The sequence below is a fragment of the Apteryx mantelli genome, chromosome 5 (genome assembly GCF_036417845.1).
Source record: "Apteryx mantelli isolate bAptMan1 chromosome 5, bAptMan1.hap1, whole genome shotgun sequence".
Lineage (NCBI taxonomy): Eukaryota > Metazoa > Chordata > Aves > Apterygiformes > Apterygidae > Apteryx > Apteryx mantelli.
In genome coordinates, this window is record NC_089982.1 from 40,132,449 (window position 1) to 40,147,798 (window position 15,350).

The following is a 15,350-nucleotide window of genomic DNA, read 5'->3' on the forward strand; positions in this document are numbered from 1 at the left end:
TTTTTTTGCCTTGTCCCTTGTTTTTTTTCATGTCGGCTTTCAAGATATCATATAATTTAAGTTTACACTTATAGTCAATTTAATTTAGTTAACTATTTTTTGTTTGTAATTCTTAAAAATTTTTACAAACTTTTTTGTAAATATACATCTCTTTGTGACTTGCCAGCTACATACAAAACCTGCAGGCTGCTCTAAAAAATAATACTCTGATTTGATTTGCATTTTTATCACTATTCAAATGAAAAAGGAACAGTTTTCTGTTCACTTCTGTTACACTGGATTCAGTTCAACAATATGGGCTAACAGTCGCTGCAAAGAAGTTCTGCTGAGGGAAGAGATCTGCATACAAATCGATCAAGACCCATGGTTAAAATGTCTTACAGAGGTTCAAAAATCTCTGTACCATTCTGGCACCATGTCTGCATAGTGTCAATGAGGTATTTGACTAGCATTTGTTTGACAGAAGTTAGCGGCAAAATATACATTCTCTCCTCTTTTATTTATCATTGTCTAAAACAAATTTGTTTGCAAAAATATCTTAGTAAAGCTGAAGGCTATAAAAATGCTCCTTTGTTCTGGATTCACTGAAACCAAATGTGTATACGCACAGAATTGCTCTTCCTGATACTTTAAATCCGTAGCTGTATAGACTCATTGATTTCAGTGAACTGGCTGAAGAACCTGATTTTCAATGGGTGTCGGGGAGGTGGTCGGTTATACAAGCACTCAAAGACTGTCCCAGAGCTGTGCTTATCAGTTGCTATGTTTAGACCTTGCTTCATTTGTGCAACGTCCAGGGCGCTCACAAACGCACAGGGGAGCTCTGAGGAGAGCTAAAAGAGACCTGACTGGAGACACCTGAGCCTGGAAGGGTGAGGGTGTGAGGGGGAAGAGAGCCCCTGCCCAGGCTATTCCTGCAGCGTGGTGGGTTGCTCCCAGCATTTCTGGGGTAGGAAAGCTTTCCATCCCTGTGAAGAGTGAGACTTCGCTTTTTCCTGCACAGAACTGTTCTGTATGTTACAATGATACCTCAGATTAATCAACTGCTGTTTGCACAATGGTGAGTGAGCTTGGATTATTAAGCTTCTAGTGTTTGATCTGGTTCCTATTTAAGTAAATAGCAAAACTTCCAATGACTCCAATGAGAATAAGATTAAGCTGTTACTATATTTCATATGTTTGCCTAATAAAATTGTTTGTGGTTCTAGCAAATATTTCCAGTGATTATTTCAGATACTGAAATGCCAGCTCTGTTCACGACAATTCTGAAATTGGCTTTTATCTGTTTTGTGTGTATCATAGAGGATGAACTGAGACATTTCCAGTTTTCAGGGCAAGGCATTTCAGAGCATCTTCAAAAAAGGAATGTTTGAAAAGGTGAAAGAGCTAGAAAAAATAATCCCAATACTGGTTTATATAACAAGTTAAACTGGCAGGTCTACAACTTTTTTTGAATATCTTAATATTGAGAGCAGCAAAAAAAATCTTTATGCATTTGGGCCTTTTCTGATTCATGAAGAATTAGTGGGTACTTGTGATACTGTAACAAAGCGGCAGTTTTTGTCTGAAATACAGAAGCCTTTCTGTAGATTTCTGGTCCTTCAGGGGAAAGAGTCTAGTAAGCCCTGAGGACTTTTTGAAACAGATAGCTTATTACACTAGCCAGGTGGAAAGCAAGTGAGAGAGACTGTTAATGGAGAGGATCTAATTCGTGGGCAGAGCAGTTCTGAAATAGCAACCGTGGAGAGCCAAGTCTGCGGAAAGCATATCAGTTTACTTCACTGAGAAGTAAGCCAGAATAGGTGAGATTTTCATTCCATACCTACGAGTTTGTTTTGGAGGAAGTTGGGAAATACATTTGCTATTGGTCAGACACTGTAAATTTGTACTTTTAAAATGAATCATCCTTGTTCCCTGCTTTATATCACTATCAGTGGACTATAGATCAGGCCCTGTTCTTCAAATATTGTGTTTAAACAGTGCTTAATGTAATTAAGCATTTTGTCACACACAGGTATAATGCAGAATTTCTGCTTGTATCTTGTAGTAAACTCTAAGTGAATTTATACAACAGAATTGACATTGAATATGCAACTAGAAGAGATGATTGCAGCTTTCTGTTGCATGGGTCATAAATTTAGGTGAAATAATACAACACACCTGTGCTTTATTGGTGGCTTGCCACCTACGATGAACCATATAGTTAAATAAGTGTTATGGAACAAACTAGGTGGCATGCCACAGCTGAGATCTAGGCATGCCCTTCACTTCACAGCTTTGCATGCCATATGCTACAAAATGTTCCATTTTGTTGCATTACATGCTGCTCAAATATATTTATAGAAGCAATTTTAAAAGCCTGGTGCTGTAACATTAGAATGCTGTACGTGCAAAATCTTGTAAGTCTGGGTAAACAGTATGAGATACTAGATTCCCCTGAACAAAATTATCACACTATAGGTGGCATTTGCATTAAATATGGTAAGTTTGGCTTATACAGTTAAATATTTTTAATAAGCTTCATTTAGAATAATCTAAATATCGTATCCTGATCTAAGTATGAATAAAACCAAACAAGTGAACACAAAAAAACCCAATCAGATTAACCAGCATTTGAAATAGCTACTGAATTTATTTCAAGCAGAGGAAATACTAATAACCATATTATTTCCTTCAATATTAGTTAGAGAGAACAAAAAAATCAGCTGTTTAGCTTCAGCTTCAGCAGCTGGTCAAGCTATTGTTTCCTGGCTATGTAATTTATGTGGTCTTCGTCAATGAAACAGTAATGCCTGTGTGTGTCATTCAAGAATTTATCATTCTGGTATTTCTATGAGGAAGGGAAGACGTATTTCCAGTTTACAAATAAAAACAGTTTGAGACACAGAAAGCCTACATGATTTGCCAAAAGTAGCACAGCATGTTAGTACAGCTGAGGCACAGTAATTTTTTAAATTGTAGTAGCTCAGTTCTGCTTTGTAGCTCTGAATTCTAATTATTCAACAGTGGGCCACTGTCTGCGCCACGCAGCAACCACTCCAGCTGGCTTGTGCTAGAAATTTTAAATGGTCTCTCTTGTAAGTATAACAAATTAGTCTGCAAGATCTACAACACGATTGACTGCATTTTGCCAGTGCCTGGTCTTTCAGTTCATTAAGCAGGCCCCCAAATCAGGACACATGTTTAAAAGTCATGAGATTTTTAAAATAACAACAGTGAAGTGAGATAATTATTTCTTTGGGGAGTGGAACATTTAGGATTATTTCAATCAATTAGGACTTAGCACAAAACACAAAATATTGTAGCACTAAGGGAAGGACTGTGAAAGATGTCAGCATGGCTAAACAGAACGTCTTTTTCTGTGGGAAAGATGTAACCTGTTCATAAATCAGTGTGAAAAATCAAATACCTGTTAAGAATGGGGAGTTAAGGAAGATTTGAAGCTTAATACTTTTATTCTTGGAGTGAATTCTATTTTAGTGTTATCGGTGAAAGACCTGAAGTGTTAAATCACCATGAAACTAATGCAGTCCAACATAATCAGACCTAATGATAGACTGCCATGCCAAATTCGACTTTTGGCCAGGCGGAAATATGTTTTTCATACCTGCTGCAAATGCATGGGGTGCTTCCACCATAGTGCTTCTGTTTGGATCAGGAATGCTTTTTTGAAACAAATTTCCTGATCATTCCCCACTCTACTGTTGTTTGGTTCTTATTATGGAGTGGGTTTTGGAGCACAAGAAATTAATTCCTTTTGAATGAAACTAAGCTGGAAGATGTGTTTCTGGAGTTCCACCAATGCGTTCAAACTGTTAGTGGGCCTTCATTCCACAGGACTGATCTAAAGCTAGTCCACAGTAAAACCCCTGAAACACATATGTTGGATCTTCCCTACCAGCTTTTCACACTGAAAGGTTTGCTCCTAGGGCAGTGCATTGCTTGCTAATGTACACACAGCTAAAGGCACAAAATGAATTACCACAGCACAGTATGCGCCATGAATAAATCTTTGAGTGCCCGGGGCATTCTTGGTCATCTCCATGAACAGTTTTCTGGAAGCAGGATATTCTGTGCTAAATACTGCACCCTGATATTTGATATAAAGGTGAAATGGATTTTCATCTCTGAGATAAAAATGTGCCTGTTCAAGACTGTTGGTTTGCCTCAGTCTGTGCCTAGAAAAGTGGAATAAACACTGTCATTTCCTACATAGCATATTTGCCAGGGAGATTGCAAAGCTATATTTGTAGTTTCTAAATATTATGGTATTTACTGAATAGCGTTGGTAAATATTTTAATGATTGTTTATCTCAGTTAAATTATGATAAATTCTTAAAGCATGAAAACAAATCCTTCTGGTGAAAAAGCTCATTTTCCAAAAATGAGTTACTGATCTTGTATACACAGTTGACGGTTTCATGACATTCAGATCCACTTTTTTCAGCCAAGTAGGTTATAGTTGGAGACTATCTGGTCATACAACAATACATTTCTGTTTTTCTCTGACTTTTTAGACCCATCATAGCAGTTGGGGTGGGTGGGAGGAGGAATCTTTTTCTGAAGCCCTATCTAATAATCTTGAAAGCCTCTTCAAAACATTTAGACAGTGGGAAACGTTATATACTACAAAACCTGCATACCTCGAAGGGAGCATGCATAATGTAACAAGAGTTTGCTGTAGGTTTGGTATAATTTGGAGGTGTGCAGGATTCAAAATAGGTGTTTATATGAGGTTTCTGCCTGTGCATTTAAAAAAAATCCTTAGCCTGTTTTTCTTTTCATGTGATTCCTATTGATTTATTTAGATTTGCAATTTGTAGGCTCAAGTCAGCTATGACCTCCTTGTTCCTGTACAACCAGTAGAATGATAGCAATGATTACTATGTCTTACTGATTTGCTTTAATTTTTTTATTATTATTATTATTTTTTTTAGTGTTTTAAGTGTAGCAACTGTGAGTCGCCAGAATTCTTGCAGCTAAGAGAAGCCTGAAGGTGGTTTTCCAGGCAGCTTTCAAAATGAAACCTCCTGCCTGTTGACATTGATGGTTTACTTGTAATGGAAAACGAGAGACTGAAGTTGACTGCAAAAACCTGAGACTTCTGACATTTAAATAGCATCTGACGGACAATTTAAAGTTGCAGAGACTGTGACCCTCAGCTGCTATCACAGTGCTAAATGGGAAAATGTTTTCACGAAGTGTTACAGACATGACATAGGCTTCCTCGATACATGGTCTTAATTTTAGTTTAAGATGTAGTGTATATGCATGTCTATACATAGCATGCAGTACAATATAGATACTCAAATTAGCTCAGGCAAAACATAGAGGCAGCAAACTTCATCTGAGCTAATTAGCCCTGCTCCTGTGAGAGCTGAACACAGGAGGAAAAAGTCTGGAACTGTAATTTCACTTACAGTAGAGAATATATTGTGATATTTTCCACTTTGAAAGAAGAAGTCATTGCTTTATTAAAGTAACTAGTAATGATATGCTTTATGAAATCTTTGTAAGTTTTGGTGAACAAGGATTTATTCCACCAGTGCTAAATTGAAACTTCCTAAGTAGGAACTAAGAAGTTAGAAACTTAATGCATTTTGAAATTCATCTAGTTGCTAAAGATTAAAGGAGATGCAAGAAATATCAATTTTCTTCCTGTGTTTGCTTATGAATGCTTATTTTACTTTATCATTTTAAAGCTTTCCATGCTGTTTTATTTTTGAATAACCTCTTGTCTTAATTAAAACAGTCATATAATCAGGACAATAAGTTGTTTGCTAGGGTGTCCTAATTAAGAGGATTTTACTGTACTTCTGATTTGTATTGCTAATAATGTTTATTGAATGGTATCTGAGTACTTCACAAATAAATAATGTTATTCCTACAGTAAATGGAAAAAACAGGGCATGAAGATAGGAAGGTGTATGATGTATTATACCATCTGTAAATGCAAATGAAACCTGGCAATTAGTTTAACAGCTAATTATCCTAGCAAATGTCATAAATCCATAAGACATTACAGAAAATTAGATTTTATGTCTGGAACCACAGCCTAAAGAGCTATGAAAAAATCACAGGCGAGTACAATGTACCCTTCATTGTGAGTCAGTGGTTAGGCTGAAACAGTGCAGTTCTTCCAGGTGGAAGAGGCACATGGTTTTTCTGGTGAGAAGGTAAAAGCTTTTGGAGCTGAGGGCAGGGAATTGAGGCCTTGTGTGTCCTGTTTATTACTACATTAACCATTGGTTTGTGTAAGATACTTCTCTCTGAAAAGATATCTTTCTGCCAAAGCTTCTCGTTAGAGAATTTACTTGAAAATCAGGTTTGGCCACCTGGAGGGACTAAGACTTTAGGATGGATACAACAGTAGTTGCAGTAAAGCTGTGTGCCTCAGTGGTCGCTGTGCTGAAGTGACAAAATGTAGCCTGGATTGTGTTGTTTGAGTGCAGTAGACTCCCAGTTGCATCGTTTCAGAGAGGGGTACATAAGTGGTAAATGTCTAGGACTAAGCTTCTGCTTTTTTCTCAGAATCGTGTGTTGCAGGTCACAAAGGACCAACTGGTAAATAGCATTTGTTCCTTTAAAAAATATAGTGAAAAGTCTTCTGAGAATAACATCATTTACATATTTTGTGCTATACCTTCCCTGCTTCTGGAAATCCTCTTTGTTCCTTATAACAGTTTGCTTGATGTTGATTCTGTTTTTTTCTTGATTTTAAAGTTTTTTTTCTTGATTTTACAAGTCAGCCTCAGAGTCTTTTCCCATAGCTATCCCCATCCTTGTAAGAGAGAAACTTAGGGCTGAATCAACCAATGTTTGCTTTTAGAAGGTATAAGGTGTTGTCAAGCAATGTTAGACAACTGATTTGGCAGCGATTTTTGATCCTTCTAGCTCAAGAAAGGAAAAAGGATTTTCATAATTTGAACCCTACTCTGCAAATATTTTAATAAAAAGTGTTTGTGCCTGCCAAGTTAATTTTATCCCATCCCAGATCCTTTTACAAGTTTTCAGATATCCAGTTTTACATAATGACTGTTTCTTGGGAACTTGAAGATGTTTATTTTAATGAAATGTAGGAAAAGGCTGCTTCCAACAGTGCTGGCTGAGGGAAAGAGAAGATGATAAGCTTTCTGTTGTGTATAATGTATTTCTGGTCTGACAAGTTTGTGGAAATGCTTATGCAAAAAATGGAGAACTACATTTTCGGTTGTGGTAAATTGTACTGGCTCCCTTAAAATGCTCCTTACAGAAACTGAGAACCTGGCTCAGAAGGAACAGATTTCTGCATGACTTGCAGTGTGTCTCTGAACACCCAGTCATCTCAGATTCGGTTACCTGCCTCCCTATCTAGAAGGTAACATGTTATCAGACACTTCAGATGAAAAATGTTGTGTTACTGCAAGATTGTAATTGTTGGCAAAGATACCAACAAAGTGAAAAAAGCCAGAGAGTCAAACAATTTGTGAGATGCATTTTTAGATCTGAAGGAAACAAATACGTGAAAGTTAAATTAAATATAATTAAGCGTAAATAGCATGTTTGTTATTGAGAGCGTGTGCGCGTAGCGAGAATGAAGGGAGGCAGAAGGGAGAAGCTTCTAAAGGATGTCCTGTCAGTGCCCACAGATATGGCTTCAGGTGTAGGGGAGAACTGAACTTAAGGAAATGACTGTGATTTCAGGTAGTTTTTGGAGAACAGATGAAATTATACTTCTGTTATTCAACAGAGTTGTCAGGTCATCAGATCGAGGGGTCAGGAAGCATTGCATCTCCTTCAGCTGGTAGTAATGGAGATTTAGACAAGTACACTAGCATCCTGACAGTTCTGGGAAGAGCTGTGTAAGAATTGTATGGACTATGGTAAGATTTGCATTAATTTTATCACAGAAATCTTATTTTGCTCTCAAAATTATAGTTGTTTTAGCATGGTTCTTTCAGCAGTGTTCTCAGTGATTTCTTTTGCATCATGGTAATTGCCCTAAAAATGAAAAAGATTTTAAAATGCTTACAGTACACAGCCAAGCAATATATGATTTAATGCAACTGTCATTTAAACAGACTGTATTTCTGACCTGTTGTTTCAATCTGAATGTGATGTTTATTTACCACCTTCATTATTGCAGCATTAGCATATAGAGAAGCTGTGCCATATCATCGTGTACTTTCCTAACAGATGGCCACTAACTTCTTGAAGGCTTTCTTGTACTTGCCTAAAATATCCCATATTTGCACAAAATTTCTTTCCTCAGTGTGAAGCGTGTGCATGAGGCAGCAATGTGCCCTTGTGGCCAAGAAGGCCAATGGTATCCTGGGGTGCATCAGGAAGAGTGTTGCCAGCAGGTCGAGAGAGGTGATTCTCTCCCTCTACTCAGCCCTGGGGAGGCCCCATCTGGAGTACTGCGTCCAGTTCTGGGCTCCCCAGTACAAGAGGGATGTGGCACTACTGGAGCAAGTCCAGCGAAGGGCTACAAAGATGATTAGGGGACTGGAGCATCTCTCTTATGAGGAAAGGCTGGGAGAGCTTGGCCTGTTTAGCCTGGAGAAGAGAAGGCTGAGAGGAGATCTTATTAATGTGTACAAGTATCTGAAGGGAGGGTGTCGAGAGGATGGAGCCAGACTCTTTTCAGTGGTGCCCAGCGACAGGACACGAGGCAACGGGCACAAACTGAAACACAGACGCTTCCATCTGAACATGAGGAAAAACTTTTTCACTGTGAGGGTGACAGAGCACTGGAACAGGTTGCCCAGAGAGGTGGTGGAGTCTCCTTCTCTGGAGATATTCAAAACCCGCCTGGATGCGATCCTGTGCAAGGTGCTCTAGGTGACCCTGCTTGAGCAGGAGGGTTGGACTAGATGATCTCCAGAGGTCCCTTCCAGCCTCAACCATTCTGTGATTCTGTAATTGACTGGTTGAAATAAGTTAATCTGTCTCTCCTCTGGTCTGTGAGCTGGTTTTGCACTGCAGCAACCCAGGTTTTGACTCTAATTCTGCGCAATGATCAAAGCCCCTTTTGCTGATGATGTAGTGGAAAGATCCATTTGGTTACATAATCTCTGAAGAAACAGTCTGGGTCACAACAATAGCTGAAGACTACATTTGTGCCAGAGAGGGTGGAGAAACATCCTTTGTACCTGCTCCCCCATAATTGTCCTCTGCTAACACTCAGCCTCAGGATCTAAATTTTGTTTTCTTCCTTCTCTGAGGCTATGAGAATTTCCCTCGTCTCTGTGCAAAGGTGAGATCTCCTGTCCGCTGTGGTTTATTGGTTCATTAACTGCCAAGCTGTTGCTCCAAGTTGTGTTCTGTGGTGTCACACTGAATGTACAGAAGAGGAAATCATCATGGAAGTATTTATGAGGTTCAGTTCATTCTGTGTTTCTGGGTGTGATCTCAATATTTGATATCCATCTGTCCCAGGGAGGTCTGTACGTTTTCTCTCTCACTTTCTCTCCTCTCTCTCTCGCGGTCTCTCCTCTCTTCCCCCCCCCCCTTTTTTTTTTTAATACTAGGAAAATATATACGTGCACAGTCTGCAAAGAGGAAAATACAGAGTTTTGATCAATATTGAAGGGCTATAATTCCAAGCATGAAAATTTGAAATTAAAAAAAGAGAGATAAAGGCATAAAGGAAGGTTTTTCTCTATGAGATTCCATGTTTTGTTAACCGGAAATACAACATATTTTCACTTCTGATTGCGATTGATGTTCTGATTGGTATTGATTTGCCTCTCAGCTTTGGTAAAGGATATTTTGGCATTTTAAAATGCCAGCCTTTATTTGGTTTCTATGTTTTCCTGAATCTTAGCATCAAGCTTTGATCTATTGTCTTATCCGTTGATTATTATGTTCTTCTTTGAGTCTTGGCAAACTGTGTACTCCTGATTTCAGTAAGTCTCTCGTAACCCTAGAAGGAGCATCCGCATCTCAAGTTATGATATGTATATACATACTCATTCATGGTTCCAAATAACACTTTTGATAGACTTATGTGATTCCCTGTGTTGTATTCACTCTTCTTGAAGAGAAATTTAGCCCTCGCATCCAGAAGTTAGTAATATAATCTGAAAGAGTAAAATGGATCATGCAGATTATATATAAGATTATTACAAAAACTTTCTTTGGTCTATAAAAAGAGTATACAACATGCTCTCTGCTATGCTGCAGTTTTCTTGATAGCTTTGGAAGTAATCCATATTGGTTTTTTTGTTCTCATAATGGTTTTCTGATGCAGCTTCAATCATATGTGAATTCTTTTGGCAGCTGTAGTTCTTGCTTATTTTTTGCTACTTTTGCTTAGTCTATTGCTGTTTGTGATTCTTTTCTACTGTCCGCTTGTTCTTAATGTCGCCTTTCAGAAGCTGAAGACTGTTGAAATTAATAACTGGCTGTTTGATTTCTCTGTCTTGTTCCTGGCTGCTTCCCACTCATCTATCAGCTTTTCAGACCAACAGGCATTTCCTTTGTGTTTTGTTCATCTTTTGCAGAGGCTCTGCTTGACTGTTTCTTTACACTTGTGTGATATTTTCTTTTCTTTAGAAGTAAGAGAATAATTATTCTATGGGACATGATTAAATAATATGCAGTGAAGATTTATTTCCCTATGTTAATATTGGAATAGTTTCATTAGCTCTATAGTAAAATAAGTTATCATAATAAAATGACAGGTAACACTGCATTAATGTTGACAGCACTCAAAATCCAAGCACTAAAAGATAGATACTTTCTCAGTCTTCAAAATTTTCACCTTTGGACAGACACCAAGCATCAAAACTTTCATATAAAAAAGTAATTTTTGGAAAAGTTAGAAGAATGTCAGAAGAGTCATAATAAAAAAAATTTAGAATCTCAGCTATATACAGGTACTGTTGGATATCTGTTATAATAATTTAACTGAGCATTTTGCTAATTTTCTTCTAATTTCATTGTCTTTGAATGTAAACAATGAAAAGGGTTATTATTCATCCATTGGGATGAAAATCTTTGCTCAGAAAGACTTGATTAGAATAGGTTTTAAACATACATATTCAAGTGCAACTATTTCTAAGACATTTTATGCCTCTATAGTTTCATTTCTTCAGTCATTATGAAATGAACTTCTATCATTCCTAAACTGGGACCACTTTATAATGTAAAAAGAACCTTATTTGCAGTGTTTTCATATTATGAATTTTCATATGTACTCTTTAAAATTGGCACTTTTTTGAGTCTTAGATATTAGGTGTGGGTTAGTATTATGCTCATTAATGATGGGAGGCAAAGAATGTGGCTGTATTTGTTTCTGGAGAATCAGTAATGGCCACAGAGTTAAATATCAAACTATCCTGCCTATAGAGTTTATAGACAAAATAGGATAGTGAAATGGAGAAAGTGTGATAAAGATTTGAGTACATTATGGTAAAAAAGAGGCCTAAGAAGAAGGAGTTGTATTTATCAAGGCAAGAGTTAATAGCTGAGGAAATGGTTTTGGCCCTCCTTCAGCAAGGCATCTATTTTTCATTGCAGGTGTATGTTTAAGTTTTTTGTTGAATAAATCAGGACCTTAGTTTTTGGAAGAAAATAATAGGACACGTTTTCAGTGTTCTGGAAGAAAAGGGGCAGAATAGGTTTTTGCCTAGCTATGTTAAAAGAACGGGGAGAAATCAAATATAAAATGCGTAGTTCTTAACTATAACAAAATCTTCTGGGAATTATTATTTCTCAGGTACCATTAATTGTTTTTGCTGTGTCTTGGAATACGGTTATTTGCCAGTCTGGACAAATCTCTCTAGAAAAGGGATCACGAAATGAGCTTATTTTATTCTTGCCATCTTGTTGCTAAGTAGGTCGTTGGCGATTTCTAGGAAGAAGGACAACATAAACCCAAAGAAAAACACTTCATATGGAAGAGCCTGAAAGAAATGAATCTTGGCAGTTGCTTCTAATGTCTTTAAAATAAAATGTATCTTTCATGTTTCAATGGCTTATGAGTCCTAATCGTCATGATTCTTTTAACCAGCTTGTGATTTACCATTATAAAACTAATGTCTTCCAGCAATAACAACATCACTGTAGACTTAGTCTACAGTGGGAATCCTGCCAAAAAGAAATACACTTTCTGCAGTATCCTTAGTTCATCGCTATATGTTTGGGAATACCTTCCCTTCTCTTCCCTCCTGCTCCCGACACCAGAAGCCTCTTTTGGGCTCATCTTTTTTGTGATGGTTTAAATTTTTTTTCAAATGTAGTGGGTTTTTTTGTTTGTTTGTTTTTTTTAATGGAATTTGAGGTCTATCTAACTACATAACCTCAGGAGCCGGGACAGAGGCTAAAGCTTCCCAAGAGCGTTGGCCAGACTGAACCTCATTACGGCAAGGATGTATGGCTGAGGCCTGTCAGGGCTGGATGTCTCCTTGGTAGGAAGGATGGAGGGGGTGGAACTGGGACAGAGCTCCCAAGAGCCAGGCTTTCTACCATGAGGGGTGCCACTGGTACTGCTGAAAAGGCACCGCCAATATACCTTGAGTTCTTCCTCAACTGCAACAGAGATGGAAGAGGTGGTTTTCAAAGTTTCTGGCATGGACAGCTGGCCTTGGTTGTTTGCTGTTGTAGGCAGCTGCTTATTTCATCTGTGCCTAAAACTGTTGGCTAGTGCTTGAAGAAAAGCAGTATCTGTGACAAGAGATAGTGATGGCATCCTAGGAGTCAGCAATACTGGCATAACACTTCTTATTTTTCAATGAGATGACAGTGACATTGTTTCTGTCACTTACTTACATGTGGCATTAAAATGGTTTCATACAGAAGATCACAATTACATGCCAGCAACAGTCTTCTGTGGAATTCTTGCCCAGGGATCCAAATTTAAATTGGTACTTAATTTTAATGTGCCTTTTTGAAGGTGAATTACCAGAGATTAATGCCTTTATTGTAATAAGTTCAGAAAATATTTAGCTGTTGCTGCAGAAACAAATTAACAGAAGTTAGCAGAAACAATTGTTCATGAGTATGTGGGGAGGTAGTGAGATGTTTTTGTCTCAGCTGGAGTACAGTGATTTGGGATAGAATGAGGAGTTTCAGGATCTTGAAACAGAGAACCTATTCAGCGAATTCACAGCCTTTTTCAGAAACCTTTGCTCAATATGAGCAGTATTATACCCTTAATACCCTGGGGATAAATACTGGAAGTTTATGTAAGGAAGTACCTTTGGAACAGAAGAGGTCTGACTATCTTATATTCTAGCCCTGAGAAATCTGCAGCATGGTTTTGTAGATGGGTTTTATTCATCAATTTTTCTTTAATTATTTGTATTCTCTCACCTTTTCAGTCTCTACCAGAGGTGAAATTCTGACCTAATTAAAGTTGAGAGGTGATAGCTGTTGAAATAGGAGGATTCAGAATTTTGCCTATACTGTTTAGATGCTTTTAATTCAAATATAGAAATAATTGGGTGTGAGAGATGACTGAGGTAGCAAAGATAGACAAGCAAAGCCATGAAAAGAGGATGACAACAAATAATAACAGGTATAAAGAGATGTTAATTTTTAAAATTAAAGATGAGGTAAATTTAGAAGAGCAAATATTGTTTTAATAATAATCCAAATCTGAGAAATTTCAATAAGTCAGCTTGTTTCTGCCCTTTTATGTAAAATATACTCAGAGATTAGTGCACTAAATAGCTAGGCAAAATTATCCTCAGTTATATTCTGAGTTGTATCTAAGCAGGTCAGGTGTAGCAGGGGTTGTAATCAGGCCGACCAGGCGTTTTCTCTAGAAGGACCTGTCTGTTGTTCAAGGTGACTATGTACAAACTGAAGAACGCATAGGGGATAAATGGGAATTAATCAGAGATGAGGTGAATGCTTCCTTACTCTGCCATTGTTTTAGAAGTTAGACGTATGTATAACCTGCAGCATCAATGAACAAAATAACCCAGAGGAACCTGCTGTTTCATAGAGGCTGCAGCGATCAGCAGTGTTTGTTGATCGATTGGCTTGAATTGTCTCCAGTGAGAGAAAAAATGAACAATCAGCATGTTATTTACCTATGAGTTTACCCTATGAGGTTATTCTTTCAGCTGCATGACTGCAAGTGTCATCCAGAAGGACCAGTTTTTGCTGAGTCCTACAGAGCAGGTATTAAAATAATGCCTAAGAACTCAAAGATTTAAAGTGAATCAACTTACTTTTTTTTGTTGTTGATAGATTTGCTGCTAGTTTTGATTTTATATTTCCTCAAATGGCAAATTATTTGCTTAAGGTATTTTGCAAAGAGCTCAGTGAGTCTTGTCCTCATACCCAAATTATTTCTCTCATGACAAAAAGTTATCAGTTTCCAAAATAGTATTATGTGTGGTCATAATGACTCATTTTATAAATTGCAGCTGTCTTTGATGTTTATACCACTATCCTTTAAAGTATAAATTGAATTTAAGAATTTGATGAGTTTTATTTTCAATTAATTGTCTATGAATATAAATCACATCTCTGAATTTTTTAATAATAATAATATATAATAATCTTTATTACTTTTTTCTTCTGTTAGGTATGTGATTAGATAATTTATTGATTTCTCAAAAATACATACATGATAGATATTCAATAAACCCTTGGAAAAAAATTCTCCCTAACTGTTTTTCTTTCTCCCTCCTAGTCTGCTCGCAGTTTTCAAGAGGGGTCTTTGCGATTTTTGGATTCTATGACAAGAAGTCTGTAAATACCATAACATCGTTCTGTGGGACTCTTCATGTCTCCTTCATAACTCCCAGCTTCCCAACAGATGGAACACATCCATTTGTCATTCAGATGAGACCCGACCTCAAGGGAGCTCTTCTTAGCCTGATTGAATACTATCAGTGGACCAAGTTTGCATATTTGTATGACAGTGACAGAGGTGAGATATGGTATTTTTTATCTGTATGCTGTTTGCTACATTTATGTCACTGAAATGCTGAATCAGTATTAGAAAAGGGAGCAAAGAGAGGCATACTTACCTACAACAAGCATAAACTTAAAAATTAGAAATGTTTTTTTAGGAAAGGATACAAAATTTTTTAAATGAGAGTGAAATTATTGGAGTATACATCACTAGAATTACAGGCATGTGCTGAAAAGTAATGATGAAAGATTACTCACATTTTGGAAAACAGTTCCCATGTAAAGTCTGTTTTTAAAAAGGATTATTTAAGGAGAAAAAGAACTTGTCTTAGCAATTTTTCTTTCTTTTTTTTTAATGTAACATGTTGCTTATCAACCAGATTAAGCTTTTGACTTGCATACCAACTATTTAAAATTACAGGATCAAACACAAACATCAGTAAGCCTATTCTTTTTATCAAACAGCTAGGTTTTTTGCCACCTCTACAAGTGAC

The 15,350-nt window shown here is 37.2% G+C and overlaps 1 protein-coding gene across 8 annotated transcripts in view; it reads left to right on the plus strand.

Annotated features, from left to right (window-relative positions):
* GRIA2 (glutamate ionotropic receptor AMPA type subunit 2) overlaps positions 1-15,350 on the plus strand; it is a 96,000-nt gene that overhangs the window by 26,129 nt on the left and 54,521 nt on the right. For all 8 annotated transcript variants that reach the window (XM_067297853.1, XM_067297848.1, XM_067297850.1 and 5 more), the window contains exon 3: positions 14,633-14,872. In XM_067297853.1, the coding sequence (XP_067153954.1) occupies positions 14,633-14,872 (240 nt within the window). The remainder of the gene's footprint in view (positions 1-14,632; positions 14,873-15,350) is intronic.